Below are 16,719 nucleotides of genomic sequence, written 5' to 3' on the forward strand. Positions count from 1 at the left end.
GATGCACTTAGTTATTCAGTATTTTCACAATGTGAGTTTTTATGAGGGCATTTTTTCAATGCTCATTTTACAATTTTTTTTATCCTTTAAAAACAATTCAGTCACTTTTTGTTACGTGTGAGGAGGATTAGGGTGGGAAACATTGTGGGTAATGGAGTTTTTCCTCTCATATATTCTCAAAATTGAGATGTGACAAGTCCAGACTCTGACTCCAACAGCAGTGCCTGGTTCCAGACTGCTCTGCTTGTCACGGTGAGATCTCAGTTCATTCAAACCCAGCACTCAAAGCCCTTGAAACAGGGAGAAGCTGGGAATCAGGAGAAATTGCTTTGAGGGCTTGCTCTGTGCATACATTCCACATCTGCCCTTGCTTTGTTCAGCCTCTCCACTCCTGTCCTACATGCACATTGCTGTATCCAGAGTTCAGTACATGCTTATAGATATATATGTGATTATTGTACATACAGTATAAAAATACAGCTCTGTTGTCATTGTCAAATATCAAGTAAATCTCACAGAAAAGTGTTTAAAGGCACCTGGTTTTGTTTGTTCATTTAAATATTTTAAAAGAGGGAGTGTCCTCAGGAAATTATTTTTCTGTATGTAGGAGGATGTATTTAGGATCTCATTAAAAAAAAATAAAGAACTGCAGTGAGAGTCTGTCAAATGGCCCTAATTACTTGATAGAGTTGTCAAAGGCTCTGCTGTGACCACGGGGCTGCCTGTAAAGCTGCCAAAGTGTCACTGTCCCTGGATTTAGGGGCCAGTTCTGGGATCTGACAGTGCTGTGCACGCAGAGGGAACTGGGGCTCCCTGCAAGCCCCCGCCTGGGTCCAGCTCCTGCCTGCCCTGAGCACAGGAGAGGGGGAGAAAGAAGAAATAGGGACAGGGCTGCAAGGTCAGAGCTTGGTGAGCAGCAGGAGCTCTGCCCTCCCTCCATCCCCCAGAAGTGGCTGGCTGTCTGAAGGGGGATGGATGGGAAGGGAAATCCATCCCAGCTCCAGAGAAAAAATCTACTGTCTGTAGAATTCATACGATCCTAAAAATTATGAAGGCAATATAAAAACTTGTCTGGCAATAGAAGATAAAGTTACCTTTTCTTTCAAGAAAATGCAATTTACTTGTATTGTTCATTTATAGCACATTTCATTATTCCTCAGTAAAATATCTGTACTATGAAGATGACTCCTTTTGGTTTTTAAAGCATTTGTAATAGGTATGCATCAGGCAGTACTGTTTCTCATAATGCAATTTTAACTTATTTCAGTTGCTCTGAATGTCTTGTTTCCTCAGTCACTCCTGGTTAAACAATTCTGTTTACAGGCAAAGTATAATTAAACAAGAGTCCTTAAACTGTGCCCCCCTGTGTGAGGCCTGGTGCTGGTGTGGGGCTGTACAATGTCAGACACAGCTGAGACTGGCCTTGTGCAAGTGAATGATGCAAGGATAAATGCAAACGATGCAAGAATAAATGCAAATGATGCAAGAATAACTTTTTAAAGTTTACCTCTGTGCTGTCACATTTCTGAGAAGTGCTGGAGAAGAGGGAGGTGGAGTCAGGAAATCTGCAGATGAGTCGCTCTTCCCTCAAGCTTCGATCTCTCTCCTGTGACCTGACAGCACCCGGGGAGCAGCTGGAGCTGGGCCTGGAGGGATTTAGGGTGGGTTTTAGGGAAAGGCTCTTCCCCAGAGGTGCTGGCACTGCCCAGGGAATGGGCACGGCCCCGAGGCTGCCAGAGCTGCAGGAGCCTTTGGCCAGCGCTGCCAGGGATGCCCAGGGTGGGGTTGGTGGGTCTGGGCAGGGCAGGGCTGGCACTGGGGGATCCCTGGGGGACCCTCCCAGCTCAGGATATTCCATGATTCCATGACTATTTATGCTGCCAGCACCTGCCTTGCTCTTGAGGTGGACCAGGCACAGACAATTGGAAAAAATAGCATTTTTTATTAGTGTTGTGATCACCCACCCATAAGGGGAAGGAAGCACCCAAGAAGCATAAATGCTCAGAGACAAAAGCAATGATAAAAGCTGGAACACCTACAAAATAATAAAAAACTTTTGTTAAACATTTATGATGATTTTTATCAATGTATTAATATTTTGTTAATTTGATTTATTACTACACAATCCCTACATTAATGCCTGACCTACAATAAAAACACATAGCAGTGAGTTTGGCATAAGAGGAAGGGTGAAAGGGCAGAGAGAAAGGAAAAGATGAATTAAAAAGGGACAACAGACAGAAAGACAAGGAAAGAAAGGGGAAAAGAGATCATTACTCCTGGCTCCAGCATGGTTCCGGCTGATGGGCCATCAGTCCCGGTTCCAGTTTGATCCAGCTGATGTGTGTCACTCCTGGTTCCAGCAGTGATCCAGAAGAGGGGACATCACTCCTAGTTCCAGCAATGATCCAGCTCTTGGGATGTCCAGGGTCAGGGGCTTGGTGGGAGTATCCTTTTATGGGCTGGGTTCCCCACCCTGAACTGGGTTTCACACGTCTATGCAAACTGGGTCTCTTGTACAGTCTGTCACTTCAGAGCCTTCTGGAAAAGGGTCGGCAGCTTTGGGGCTCCCTGCTGCTCGTGGTCCATGGCCACCTCTTGGCCTGAGTCCTGCGCCTGCAGTGCTGGGTTGTGCTGATCTCCAGGAGCCACAACCAGGACGTTTGTCCCACGCGAGCGCTGCTCTGCCTCCACCTCCAGGCCCAGCCTGGTGCCGGTGTGGGCACTACTCCTCCAGCTGTGCCACCAGGCAGGGACACCAGAACAGCCTCTGCACCAGAGAGGGACACCAGAACAGCCCCCGCACCAGAGAGGGACACCAGAACAGCCCCCGCACCAGAGAGGGACACCAAAACTGGCCTCACACCAGCAAGGGACACTGGAATGGGCCCCGCACCAGACTGCAACACCAGAACAGGCCCTGCACAAGAGAGGGACACCGGAATGGCCCCCGCAGCACCCCCCTAAAGCAGGAGGGACATTTCTCAGAGACCTGGCTCTGTGCCTCTGTCACCTCCAGACCAAGAGGCTCAGGAGGCTCCTCCTCCTCAGCAGCTGCTGGCTTGGCACCTGTGGGACTCCACAGGGCAGGAGAGGTGCTGGGCTCATCAGCACCAGCTGCCTCTGCTGGCACATCTGTGCCCACGTGCCTGGAGGAGCTGGGTCCCTCCTGGAAAAGCTGGTTCCCTCCAAGGGAACCCTTGTCATCCATCAAGCCCAAGGGTTTGTTCCAGATGTTGTCCTGGATGACTTCATCCCTTTGACACACTACTGGGACTCCTTTGGAAAGCACATTGTCACCAACATTGAAATCAAGAGAGGGCATGGAGTCATCAGCCAACAGCTCTTCCCATGCAGCCTCCACCTTCTCCTTGCATGATTTCAGATGGGTCAGTTCTTGGTGTCTGTCAGCTTCGTTCTTTTCCTTCTCCTCAGCACCATAATGGTTGGGGAAATTGGCTTCCAGCCATTCCAGCACCAGCTGATGCCTTGACATTTCCTCCAGTTCTGGCAGTTCAGGTGACGAGCTTCAATCTCTGTCCATACCACTGAGCAGTGCTCTCCTTGTCAGCTCTTCATCCTCACATTCCTCCCAGTAGGAGACCTCTTCATCCTTGTGTTCTTCCCATTGGGAAATCTCTTCATCCTCATCTTATTTCTGATTGGAGAGTTCTTCATCCTCTTGTTCTTCCCATTGGGAAATCTTTTCATCCTCATCTTGTTTCTGATTGGAGAGTTCTTCATCCTCTTGTTCTTCTCATTGGGAAATCTCTTCATCCTCATCTTGTTCCCAATTGCAGAGCTCTTCATCCTGTTCTTCCCAATGGGACAGCTGCTTGTTGTCATCTGCTTCCCATAGGGACATGTCTTGGACATCATAGTCTTCCCCAAACCACAGCTCTGTCTCGTGTTTGATGTCTGCTGGGGACAGCTTCTCATCACTGCTGTTTTCCCCTGGGAAGAGTTTGATGGCCTCTTCCAATTTGGACAGCTCATGATCACTCGAGCTGTTGTCTGGACCAACCTCAATGGCTTCTTACACTTTGGACAGCTCCGCATCAGTCAGGGTGTCCCCTGAAACCACCATGATGGCCTCTTCCTCTGGGGACAGCTGCTGGTCACTTGTGCTGTCCTCTGGAACAACCTCAATGTCCTCTTCAACTTCTGACAGCTCCTGCTCACTTGTGCTGTCCACTGGAAAGAGCTCATTGTCATCTTCCACTGGGGACAGCCTCTCATCACTGTTGTTTTCCTCTGGGAAGAGCTTGATGGCCTCTTCCAATTTGGAGAGCTCACAGTCACTCGTGCTGTCCTCTGGAACAACCTCAATATCCTCTTCAACTTTGGACAGCTTCTGGTCACTTGTGCTGTCCCCTGGAGAGACCTCAATGTCCTCTGTCACTTGAGGCAGTTCTGGGTCAGTGCTGCAGTCCCCTGGCTGGAGGAGCCAGGAGCGGGCTCCAGGCACGGCTGCACAGCCCTGCTGCAAAGGGCTGCCCGGCACAGCTCTCTGCCAGCCGGGCTCAGCCTGCGCCTCCCGTTTGCCTGCAGAGAGCAGCGACAGCCCTGCCCCGCCGGCCCGGCCGGGAACTCTCCCGCTGCCGCCGGGGCTGAGCCCGCGCTGCTCGCGGGGCGCTCCGGGGCTCGGGCTGGGACAATCCATCGGCACCTCGGGGAGACAGGACATGGGATCCGGGCACTCTGCTCTGGTGCCCTACAGACTTTATTAGAAACACACAGGTTCTTCAATCACGGGAACAGCGTGGGGACATTAGAATGCATTGTGATCACAACACATGGTACATTAATTTTTTTATTTCATAACTGTGAAAGAAATATACAATATGTAATAAAAATAAATTATTTGCTAGTTTTACTTATTCCTTCAATTTTCTCTTAATTTTTCTATTCTTATTCTTCTTATGGTTCTTCTTCCGACTCTTTCTTACTATTCTTATTTTTCTTCTTCTTCCACATATTTTGAAATTCTTATTCCTATTCCTATTCTTCTTTTTCTTCTACATATTTCAAAATCCTTATTCCTATTCCTATTCTTCTTCTACGTATTTTGAAATTCTTATTCCTATTCCTAGTACTCTTCTTCTTCTAAGTATTTCTCAATTCTTATTACTATACTCCTATCTATTCTTAAATAAACATTCTCTGTCTTGTCCTTTTAGTCTTCATCTTTGTCTTCTTTCTCTTTGCTGTCTTCTTCATCCTATTTGTCTTCATCTTCTTCACTGTCGTCATTTTCATGTGCTGTGTCGTCTTTGTCCTCTTTTTCTGTGTCTTTGTCTTCATCTTTGTCTTCTTCCTCTTTGCTATCTTCTCCATCCTATTTGTCTTCATCTTCTTCACTGTCTTCATCTTCTTCATCTGATAGGTCGTCTTCATCTTCATTTTTTTTCTGTGTCTCTGTCTTCAACTTTGTCTTTTCTTTGCCATTGTCCTGGAGCGGTTTGTGCTGAGAGTCTGTTCCAGGAGCCTCTGCTTTGTGCCCCAGAAATGGTTGCTGCACCTTCCAGCCCGGGGCCGGGTGTGTGCGGGGCAGGGATGGGGGAGCTTTGGGCTCTTTGGGTGGGCATTTTCCAAGCCCCACTGCCCAGGCCTTCGTGGCTCTGCCTGGTTGGGTTTTGCTTGGCTTGCTTGGCCCATCCAAAGGCTTTTCTCTTCCCTGGCTTGGAGGAGCTGCAGCAGCAATCTCTGAGCCCCTAGAGCCGAACTGGACAGCTGCTGCCCTTACACAGGGGAGCGGGATTGTCAGGAGCGGTGATCTTCATCTTCTTCCTGTTCTTCCCCTTCCTTCTCTTCCTGTTCTTCACCTTTCTCCATGTCTGTTTCACTCCTCAGAGCGTGGCCTGAGGCAGGAACAGCAGAGCAGCCCCCGCAGCGCCCGCAGCGCCCGCCTGAAGCGGGAGGGACGTTTCCTGGGGGCAGCCGGCTGCCCGCGGAGGGCCTGGGCTCCCAGCCGGGCAGGCCGGGGGCTGGGGGGGCTGTGCGGGGCAGGCGCCGACCCTCGGCTGCACGGCTCCTGTGCCGGGCACTCAGCCCAGGCCTCCCGAGGGACGGGCACTGCCAGCCCCTCTGACACACAAACTGTCGATTTTTGATCCTTCTTGTCTTCTGGGGGCAGCTCCAGGAGGCTCACATCGTCCCACTCGTCGTCCTCTGGGCACAAGTGCTTGGCCAAGATGACGTGCTCGGGCCAGTTCTCCTGCATGAGCCCCGTGTCACTGTCGTCTTCCCAGCTGGAGACTCCTGAGTGTCTGCTGCCATTCCCTCTGGACACCTTCTGGCCAATGTATTCTTCCCAGTCTGAAAGTTCTTCACAGCTGAAGACATCTCCTCCACACAGCACTTGCTCCATGCAGTCTTCCCAGTCCGAGCGGTTTTGGGAGCTGCTGACTTCTCCCTGGGACAGGTCTTGGTCGAAATATTTTTCCCAGTCAAAGAGTTGGTGATAACTTGTGACTTCCCCGTGGGGCAGATCTTTCTCTGTGCATTGTGCACAATAGGACGTTTCGTGGGACAGCTCAGGGTCTCCAAGCAGGAAAGGCTCCAGGTCATCCATGAATTGCCAAAATTTCATATCCCAATCCTCGTCATCTATGCTGTCCTGCACTGCCATCCCTGACCCCACTGCTGCCTCCTCAGCAGCTCTGGACGAGGCAGCAGCTCCCGGCTCGGCCTCTGTGGGACTGCCTGGGGCAGGAGAGGCGCTGGGCAGGGCAGGGGCTGCCTCTGCTGTCACCTCTGTGCCCATGGGGCTGGCAGAGCTGGGCCCCTCAGGGGGAGAAGGCTGGGTGTCCCCCTCCTTCAATGGGCCCACAGACTTCTCCCCAGAGCTGGAGCTCACATCTTCCTCCTCCTGGGACAGCTCTTGGGCAAGACAGAATGTCCCCTGGGACAGCTCTGGCTCTATTTCTCCTTCGTCTTCCTCACTATCGGATTTCCAGACACAGTACGAAGCCAAGGACTCCAGGCTGTATTGCTTTGCCAGCACTGGCCCTGCCAGTGCCAACACTGACCACTCCGGCTCTTCCACAGGAGTCAGGGCTCCCAGTGGGGCAGATGAGGGTCTGGGGAGACTCTGTGGGGCAGGCACTGGACTCTCTTCCTCACTATCAGATGCCCAGACACAGTATGAAGCCAAGGACTCCAGGCTGAATTGCTTTGCCAGCACTGGCCCTTGAAGTGCCAACACTGACCACTCCGGCTCCTCCCCAGGGTCCAGGGCTCCCAGCTGGGCAGACAAGGGGCTGGGGGGGCTGTGCGGGGCAGGCACCGGGCTCTCTGCCCTCTCTGCCGGGCCTCTTGCTGCCCCTGCTGGATCCTCCCTTTCCCCCAGCTGCCTCTGTTCCTGCTGCCTCCATCCCTGGATGTGCAGCAGTGCCCAGCTCAGGATCCTACCGCTGATGCTCCAGGCCAAGTCCAGCAGAGCCTGGCTGCAGCCCGGGGCGCTGGGAGGGGCAGGGACCGAGCTCTGTGTCCCTGCTGATGGCAGCTCCTCCCTGGGGGCAGGAGGCTCCGCTGCCTTTTCTGCCTGAGGGACAACAGGCTCAGGGGGCTCCTCCTCCTCCTCAGCAGCTCCAGCCGGGGCAGCAGCTGCCGGCTCGGCCTCCGTGGGACTCTGCAGGGAAGGAGAGGAGCTGGTCAGGGCAGGCACTGCCTCTGCTGCCACCTCTGTGCCCACGGGTCCGGCAGAGCTGGGCCCCTCTGGGGGACAAGGCTGAGGCTCCTCGTCCCTCCCTGGGCACAAGGGTCTGTCCCAGATCTCAGAGCTGATGTTGTGTCCCCATTGGGACAGCTCCTGCCTGCTCACATCTTCCTCCCTTTGGGACAGCTTTCGCTCACTCACATCGTCCCACCGGGGCAGCTCTTGGGCTGCAGCATCTGGTCCTTGGCACAGCTCCCTGCCACTGCTGACTCTCACTTGGGACAATTCCAGATCTCTCCTGTCTTCCCATTGGGACATGTGGGAGTGCACACCTTGTCCCCATGCTGAGAGGTCTTGGTACCTCTCACCTTCCCTCTGGGAATGCTCTTGGGCATCATCCCCTTGGGAATCCTCTGGGACACTCAGATCTCTCTGCAGGGACAGCTCGTGGCACCTCTCGTCTTCTCCCCATCCCATCTCCTGCCGCCCACTCACATCTATTTCCCACTGGGAAATCTCTTGGGTTGTCACACGTTCTTCCCTCTCCCACCCCTCTTGGTACATCTCACTGTCCTCCTCCCACTGGACAGCTCCTGAGCTCTGATGGTTTCTTCCCCTTCATAGAGCTCTTGGTGTGTCCCCCCTCTGTATGGGGAAACTTCCCAAACTCCCACACGTACCTGGCCTTGGTACAGCTCTTGGCTGCTCCTGGCTCCCCCCCGGGACATTCCGTGGTCTCCTGGAACTCCTCTTGGGCGGGTCTCTTCCACATCTTCCCTCCGGGAAAGCTCTCGGTCCATGTCAGCAAAGGTCCTCTCCTCCTCCTCAGTCTGTGACAGTGGCAGGACTGAGCTGCCCACTGCCCCTGACCACGGCTCGCTGGTGGCTTCCAGCCAGCTGGGCAAGGTGCTGTGGGACCGGGAGGTGGAGTTGGCTTTCTCCTCTCTGCTGTCTCTGTCTGTCGCTGTCGGCCGCTGTCGCTGTCGGCGTCTGGCGCAGACAGAGCCAGGGAGCTGCGTCCTCCTCAGAGAGCGGCTCTCCTGGGACTGGGCACCCCAGGGCTCTGCGCCCCTTGGAGACCCTCAGCCCGGGCGGGGCTCCCTGATGTCACAAGGGTCTCTGGCCACCATCACGGCCCACATCACAAAGGGCCGTGACACCATGTGCCGTGTCACAAAGGGCCACCCCCAGCACCCGAACCTGTCTCGGTTTATGTTTATTTCATTAAGTTATTGTTAAGTGGTACATTCTGTTGACTGCCCATGTTTCCACCAAGTTGTTTTTTTTCCCTAAGTTGTATACTCCCTTTAAAGGTGTCCCTCAATTATTCCCCTCCCTTTGTCCCAGTTCCTTCCCTGCCTGTCCAGGCAACCCTGACCCTTTTTCCTGAATGTTCCCTGCCACTCAGCCCCAGGGCCAACCCCTGATTGAAACTCCCACTTGGAAATCCCCTAATCCAGGATGCCCCATTGGCCCCTGTGCCTTTCCCTCTGCTCCCCCAATCTTGATGGTCCCACAGTGTTGATGTAATCCCCTCACTCCTGCCCTGAGGATTCCCTGTTGCTTTTCTGTTTGTGCCCACCGCCTGACTTGGATCTGAGCAAAACCCCTTGCAAACGAGGGTGAGGGGCTCTTTTTTATCCTGCTCCCTGCACCTCGAATAAACTTTCCCCATGGAAGCTCAAGGAAAAGAGGCTCCTCCTTCCTCCCTGGCCTGGTCCCTGCCGTGGCTGTAACAGCGTGCAGGGCAGAGCTTGCAGCTCTGCAGGTTCAGCCGTGGGCAAAGCCCAGTCCCCGGCTGTTGGCCGGTCCCGCCGTGGCTGCCGGAGCGCACAGAGCCAGCCCGGGTTCCGGGGGCTCGGGCAGGAGCTGGCCGGGAGCATCCCCGGAGCGGTGTCCTGGCGGGCCCTGCTGTGCCCCGAGCCCTGCGAGGCTTTGGCCCCGCTGGCCCACGGCAGCCCGGCCCCGCAGTGCCGAGCCCTGGCCGTGCGGGCTGCGCTGCCCAGGGCACGAGGAATTGGCCGCACGGCCGTGCCGGGGGCTCGTGGGCAGCGGCTCCAGGAGCCGCGGCAGCCCGGGGAGCAGGGGTGTCCCTCAGGGCTGTGCCCGGGCCCCGGGGCTCGGCCCTGCCCGCAGCAGCGGCACCCGGGGGCAGCGAGCGCGGCCTCGGCGGCCGGGCAGGGCGCGGGCAGCCGAGCGGGGCAGGGGCAGCCCCGAGGCCGGGGCCGTGCCCGGGCACCGGGCCGAGCTGGAGAAGCGGCACCGCCAGAGCCTCCTGCGCTGCCGCGGGGCCGGGGCCCGGCCGCTGCCCCCGGCCCGGGGCAGGGCCCGAGGCAGCGGCTCCTGCGGCTCTCCCCTCGGCCCTGCGGCGCCAGGGCACAGCGGCCGGGCCGGGGCTCGCTCCCTGCTGCCGGCCGGGCGCTGCCGAGGGCTCCCCGCCCGCCGGGGCCGGGGCCGGGCGCTGAGGGAGCGGCGCCGCCATCGCTGCCGCCCTCAGGGGCTCTGAGGGGAGCGCGGCTCCCGCCAGCCCCGCTCCGCCCGCACGGGCAGCGCAAACCTGGAGCACAAAGACACACGGCGCTGCCATTGTGTCCGTGCCCTTCCAATGCACCCGCACAGCGGCCCCGGGGCTGCGCTCGGCCGCGGCAGCAGCGCCGCTCGCCTGCCCCGGGCCGGATCCCCCGTGCAGATACCGGGGCCGGGCTGAGCCCCGGGACCCCGAACACACGGGGCTCGCTCACTCTGGGAGCAAGAAACGAGTGCTTTGGGCTACTCGGGAGAGAAAACTACTTTCCATGGCAATAAGCTATTGTACATGGAGCTCAAAATCATAAGAAATACTAGAAAGGTATAATTAGAAATACACGTGGCTCAAAAGGCATAAAGGAGTAGTTAGGAGCAACATCTCTACTGAGAAAATAATTAAGAAAATAAAAACTATACTATAAAATACTTACACAGTTTTGTTACCTGTTGTTATCATATTTTTAAACTTTTAAATCTGTTTCCCGTGCTCTTCTTTATTTTGGGCACACTGAAGCAAAACTGAGCAGCATCAGGGAAGAACCAACAGCTGGGTCCAAGGCTCCACAATGGCTGTGGAACTCCCGGAGGACTCGCACGCTTCAGCCGTGCACAAAAGCTCCTCTCCTTTCCGAGGCTGCACGGCAGCACACGGGGAGTAAAATCAGAGTTCCTCCTGATTTCCTGCACTTGCCCTCCATCATTTTTCCAGCACCTTCTCCAAGTGCAGGGAGTGAGAGGAGACAGATCAAGTGTGGTTCTGGACAATCTGTTTTCTCTCCAATTTTTCCACTCCTGGCACAGCTATGAAGTGCTGAGCTGCAGGTGGGAGCACACCTGATATCCCGCAGGCCTCTCCTGTGGGCTGGAGCCCCACGGGGCAGCTTCAGCATGAACAATTCCTTTTCCCATTGCAGGAGTCTACTTTGGTGGGGAAGAGAAAGAAAGGAGAATTGGGGTCCCCTTCTCCTTGTCCATCTTCTCAATAATTTTTGTCATTCCTCCAGCACAGATGGATCCAGAAGTGCTGCTTTCCCCAGACAGGCAGCAGCTCTCTGGACTCTGTTTGCCGTCCTTTGGGACAGTTCAGTACCACTGGAAGAGTCTTTTGTCCTCATCCGCTTCCCATGGGGACAGGGACTTGAACATTACAGCCTTCCCCAAAGACAGCTCTTTGTCATACTTGCCTTCTTCTTGGGAACGCTTATTGTTGCTGCTGTTATCCTGTTGCTGTTGTTATCCTCTTTGTCACTGTCACTCTCCTCTTGGGACAGCTCTTCTCATGGTAGTCTTGGCCCTGGGATGCCTCCCAGTCACTCTGCTTGGCTCCTGGGGACACCTTGGTGGCCTTTCCCTTTGGGACAGCTCCAAGGCACTCTTGTTATCCCCTGGGGAGAGCTCAGTGTCGTCTCTCCTGGGCACACCTGTTTCTTTAGTTCACCTTCCCACTATTTGTTCTCTTCCCACTGGGACATTGAAGAGAGACACCTCCAGCAGGAAGGTGCACACAGCAGTGTTCTGGAACAGGGATAAGCCAAGGACAGCACAGGAACAACAACCACTTTGTGCTCTCCTGATTGCATGAAACTTTTTCATGTTAGAAAAAAGAACAGGGGCAGCTCTATGCAGACCAGCCTGACTTTTGTCAGCCCCTGGGTTCACACACAGGAAGGAAAACCGTGAGCTGCTGAATTGCAATGGGGTGAAGAGTTTTCATTTTGGAACAGGAACTGCGGGGTATCAGCGCTCTCTTTGCAGCAGTTTGTTCAGCTTGGCAGAGGTGAGACACTCTCACTGCTCTCACAGCAGCTACTTCAATCTCAGAGCGCAGCCTGAACTGGGAGAGGTCTGTCCTTTCCCACTCCCTGCTGCCTGGATGCACAGCTCCCCAGCCCACCTGAGCCGTGGTGACTGTGCACAGTCCCACCATGGCACATCTTCCTTCACCATGGCACCTGTCCTCACAGCCCCACCATGACACCTGTCCCCTCATAGCCCCACCATGGCACATCTCCCCCCACCATGGCACCTCTCCCCTCACAATCCCATCATGGCACCTCTCCCCTCACTGCCCACCACGGCTCTCTCCCCTCCCCATGGCACCTCTCCCCTCACCACGGCACCTCTCCCCTCACAGCCCCATCATGGCACATCTCCCTTCACTGTGGCACCTCTCCCCTCCCCATGGCACCTCTTCCCTCACGGCTCCCTCCCCGCACCATGGCACCTCTCCCCTCACCATGGCACCTCTCCCCTCACCATGGCACCTCTCCCCTCCCCATGGCACCTCTTCCCTCACGGCTCCCTCCCCTCCCCATGGCACCTCTCCCCTCACCATGGCACCTCTCCCCTCACCATGGCACCTCTCCCCTCACCATGGCACCTCTCCCCTCACAGCCCCATCATGGCACATCTCCCTTCACTGTGGCACCTCTCCCCTCACCATGGCACCTCTCCCCTCACCATGGCACCTCTCCCCTCACCATGGCACCTCTCCCCTCACAGCCCCATCATGGCACATCTCCCTTCACTGTGGCACCTCTCCCCTCACCATGGCACCTCTCCCCTCTCACGGCTCCCTCCCCTCACCACGGCACCTCTTCCCTCACCATGGCACCTCTCCCCTCACTGCCCCGCCATGGCACACCTCCCCTCACAGCCCCATCATGGCACCTCTCCCCTCACGGCTCCCTCCCCTCACCATGGCACCTCTCCCCTCACAGCCCCATCATGGCACCTCTCCCCTCACCCTGGCACCTCTCCCCTCACCATGGCACCTCTCCCCTCACCCTGGCACCTCTCCCCTCATCATGGCACCTCTCCCCTCACCATGGCACCTCTCCCCTCACTGCCCCGCCATGGCACACCTCCCCTCACAGCCCCATCATGGCACCTCTCCCCTCACCCTGGCACCTCTCCCCTCACGGCCCCCTCCCCTCACGGCCGCGGCGCCGCTCGGGCTCCCCCTGGCGGAGAGCCGAGACAAGCGGGACCCATGTTGGCACGGCGCTGCCCTCCTTCCCCATTCCCCCGTCCCTCTCTCTCTCTGTCTCGCCCCCTCCGTTCGCCTCCCCGCCCGTTCCTTCCCCGCTCTCGCTCTCCCCGTCCTTGAGCGCGGGTCACGGCGGCGGCCCGGCCCTCCCCTTCCTGCCGCCCCTCCTCTTCCTGCGGTCCGTTACCGGCGCGGTGCCGCGGCTGCCGGCGGCTCCAGGTGAGGCAGGGCGGGCCGGGGGCCGGGGCCGGGACCCGACGGAGCGGGGCCGGTCCTGGGGTCCCCTCCATCCCCCCTTCCCAAACCCCAGCGGGGATCGCTCCGTTCCCACTGCCCTTCTTTCCCAGCCGGTCCCCTCGGGGGGTGAGGGTTCAAAGCGCGGTTCTTTAAGACCAGGTTTATTTAAATCGGGGCTGCCGACTTAGGAGAAAGTCACTGTCGGAGCAATAATTTAATTTTTAAAGTGTGTTTATTGATAATTCTCTTTAAGTAGTTTGATGGGGTTTTATGGCCATATGAAAATCAGTTATCTTTGTCCGCCACCCAGATGGAGCGAAATCACTGGATCATAAATAAAACGTGTTAATGAGCTCCGTTATTACAAGCTGATGATTTAATGCCTTACATAGATCAAAGCCAGCTGAAAACACGGAGGGCTGATCCAGTCCTAAGTATTTGTTCTTTTCCTTCTCTGGGTTAGGGCAGAAGGGCAGTTTGATTTGGGCAGAAGATGTAAATGCTGCTTATTCTTTGATTAACCTTGAGGAGTTGATTTGACCTAGTTTTTTGTTTGAAAATAGAGTGATCTTTCCTTCTCTGTGTCTTTAGCTCCACTGATCCAGCATTTCCCTAAGGATTTCCATGAATGAAGAGGATTTGGCTGATGTGTAACTGGTGTGTCCAATTAGTGTTACATACTTCTACTTTGATTTTTTTCATAAGGACTGACTCTGTCACCTGCTGTCACCTTTACCCTGGCTGTGTCCCCAAATAACCCAGAATCACTGGAATTGCTGACGGAGTGACTGACTGCTATCGATCTGTTCTAATTCCAGGTTTATGTCCCCACCTGGCACCAGCGAAGGAAGTTGGCCACTGCTGGGATAGAAGGGCTAACCTAGTGAATCTATAACATGAGTGCTGATCCAGATGTCGCTGTGAAATACCCAAAATATGCTGTGATGACGTCCTTTGCCAACGTACCAGGTCACAGGTCTTGAGGCATTGATCCAGGGGAGTAGGACATTGAGCTGTTGCTAAATATAGGTACAGAGGAAAAGGAAGGGATTTGTTTCATCAGTTATTGCTCAGCATCAAGCTTATTTCCAGCTTACACTGGCATGAGTTTGCTGAAAAGCAATAAAGGCAATAATATAAATATTAATAAAATAATAAATATTTCATACTAAAATAAAGTAAATAAAAAATAAAATTAAAAAAATAGAAGAATAATAGAAGAATAAAGGTGATAAAAGTGCTTTCAGGGAATTCTGCAGTGCAAAACAAACCTGTGTTCCTGTTGTGATTCCAGAAAAAAGTAAATTGTGAACTTCAATAGTATTTAATTAGAAATGTAAATTAATGACTTTAAGCTTAAGGAAGGCACGGTTAGATGGGATATTGGGAATTAAGAATTGTTCCCTGGCAGGGTGGGCAGGCCCTGGCACAGGGTGCCCAGAGCAGCTGTGGCTGCCCCTGGATCCCTGGCAGTGCCCAGGGCCAGGTTGGACACTGGGGCTGGAGCCCCCTGGGACAGTGAGAGGTGTCCCTGCCATGGCAGGGGTGGCACTGGGTGGGGTGTTTAAGGTCCCTCCCAACTCAAACCATGCTGGGATTCTGTGATTTCAATATTAGTCTGTAAAAGAAAAAAATTCTGCTGAATTTTAGTAGGGATTTCTTTCATCTATCAGGCTAAAGATAAGACCAATGCCATGGAAGTTCTCATAAAAAAAGGATATTTACCGTGATTTTTGTCCAAATATGCCTAGGTTCTTTGTAAGGTAGCTGCATCTGAAGAAATCCCCGGTGGCCTGTGTCATGCTGAGTAACAACATGGGACATTGTTTCGTGGGATGGAGAGCCATGATTCCAAGGAAGCTGAAGCCATTTCTCTGCAGGATGTTGTCGGGTTACAAACCCAAAAACGATGTCCAGGACTCTTACAAAATTCTGGAGCTGGAGGAAGGATGTTCCCTCGATGACGTCAGAAACTCCTACTGCAATCTTGCCAAAAAATACCACCCGGACAGCAGCTCTGGCATGGCCGATTCCGGTGCCTTCATAAGGGTGGAGGAGGCCTACAGGGTCGTGCTCAGCGACCTGGCAGGCAAACAGAAGGCAGACCCCGGCGAGGAGGAGGAAGACCAGTTCAAATCCAAGTCCCTGCAGCACAGACACTACCTGAGCTTCGAGGGCGTGGGCATCGGCACGCCGAGCCAGCGGGAGAAGCAGTACATGCAGTTCCGCGTGGACCGCGCCACCGAGCAGGTGCTGGAGTACCGGCAGCAGCGGCTGGAGAGCCGCTACGCCGGCAGCGACCTCAGCAGGGCCAAGGACGTGCGGCAGAGCAAGAAGGTGAAGATAACTCAGGCGGTGGAGCGGCTGGTGGAGGACCTCATCCAGGAGTCCATGGCCAAAGGAGACTTCGACAACCTCAGCGGCAAAGGGAAGCCTTTGCAGAAGTTCTCGGACAGCCCCCACATCGACCCCATGACCCACAACCTGAACAGGATCCTCATCGACAACGGCTACCAGCCCGAGTGGATCCTGCTGCAGAAGGAGATCCGGGAGACCATCGAGCGGCTGAGGAAGAGCATCGTGGCCTCCAGGAGGAAGCTGGGGCAGCCGATGACGCTGTCGGAGCAGAAGCAATGGGGTCGGATTTGCGAGCAGTTCGCAGAAGACATCAGGAAATTAAACAAGAGAGTTGACAACTTCAACCTGGTGGTGCCCATCCTGAGCAGGCAGATGGTGCATTTCAGCACCGACAAGGAAATGCTCCGAGCACGAAAGATTTACGAGGCTGTCGTGGAAAAGGTTTCTGATTCAGACAGGAAGGAAAGCAGTGGGGAAGAGGGCAAAAGGTTTGGGTGGAAGTCTTCTCTCTTGAAATGGTTAAAACTTGCACCAAAATAATTTCATGCTAATTCCTCTTGTCAAGGTTTTGAATGCACTTTATTAATTAAATGTAACGCTAGAGAAATTTCAGGTTCACTGAAAATGTCAAATCCACACTGTTAGCCTACTTGAAGGAAATTTGGCTGTGTGATGAGTATTTGCATTATAAATAATTATTTTAAAATATTATTAAATGAAATGTGCCGGTTTGGGTTGTGGTAGAGTTAATTTTTCTCATCGTTAGTCTGGGGCTGTGTGTTGGGTTTGGGCTGGAGGCAGTGCTGACCATTCCAGGGTGTTTTATTGCTGGGCAGGGTTTGCACAGCACCTTTTGTGCCCTTCACACCTCCCCACCCCTGAGCAGCTGCTGGCTGAGTTAAACCACAGCAGAAGCAAATCAATTCTCTTGCAGGCCATTTTCCTTCTG

General features: G+C 54.4%; 1 protein-coding gene across 5 annotated transcripts; it reads left to right on the top strand.

Moving 5' to 3' along the window:
- Positions 1 to 13,255: 13,255 nt before the first annotated feature.
- DNAJC28 (DnaJ heat shock protein family (Hsp40) member C28) lies at positions 13,256 to 16,500 on the top strand. 5 transcript variants are annotated; one of them, XM_085587610.1, is made up of 4 exons: positions 13,316 to 13,394; positions 14,004 to 14,069; positions 14,231 to 14,441; positions 15,164 to 16,500. In XM_085587610.1, the coding sequence occupies exon 4, from the start codon at positions 15,213 to 15,215 to the stop codon at positions 16,308 to 16,310; it is 1,098 nt and encodes a 365-aa protein (XP_085443736.1). In that variant the 5' UTR covers positions 13,316 to 13,394; positions 14,004 to 14,069; positions 14,231 to 14,441; positions 15,164 to 15,212; the 3' UTR covers positions 16,311 to 16,500. The 5 variants fall into 5 exon arrangements, with proteins under 5 accessions (XP_021394393.3, XP_021394391.3, XP_085443736.1 ...); XM_085587614.1 differs by having other exon boundaries at positions 14,231 to 14,388; XM_085587617.1 differs by having other exon boundaries at positions 14,231 to 14,381.
- Positions 16,501 to 16,719: the final 219 nt, after the last annotated feature.

Source organism: Lonchura striata, chromosome 1 (genome assembly GCF_050655825.1).
Source record: "Lonchura striata isolate lonStrDom1 chromosome 1, ASM5065582v1, whole genome shotgun sequence".
NCBI lineage: Eukaryota > Metazoa > Chordata > Aves > Passeriformes > Estrildidae > Lonchura > Lonchura striata.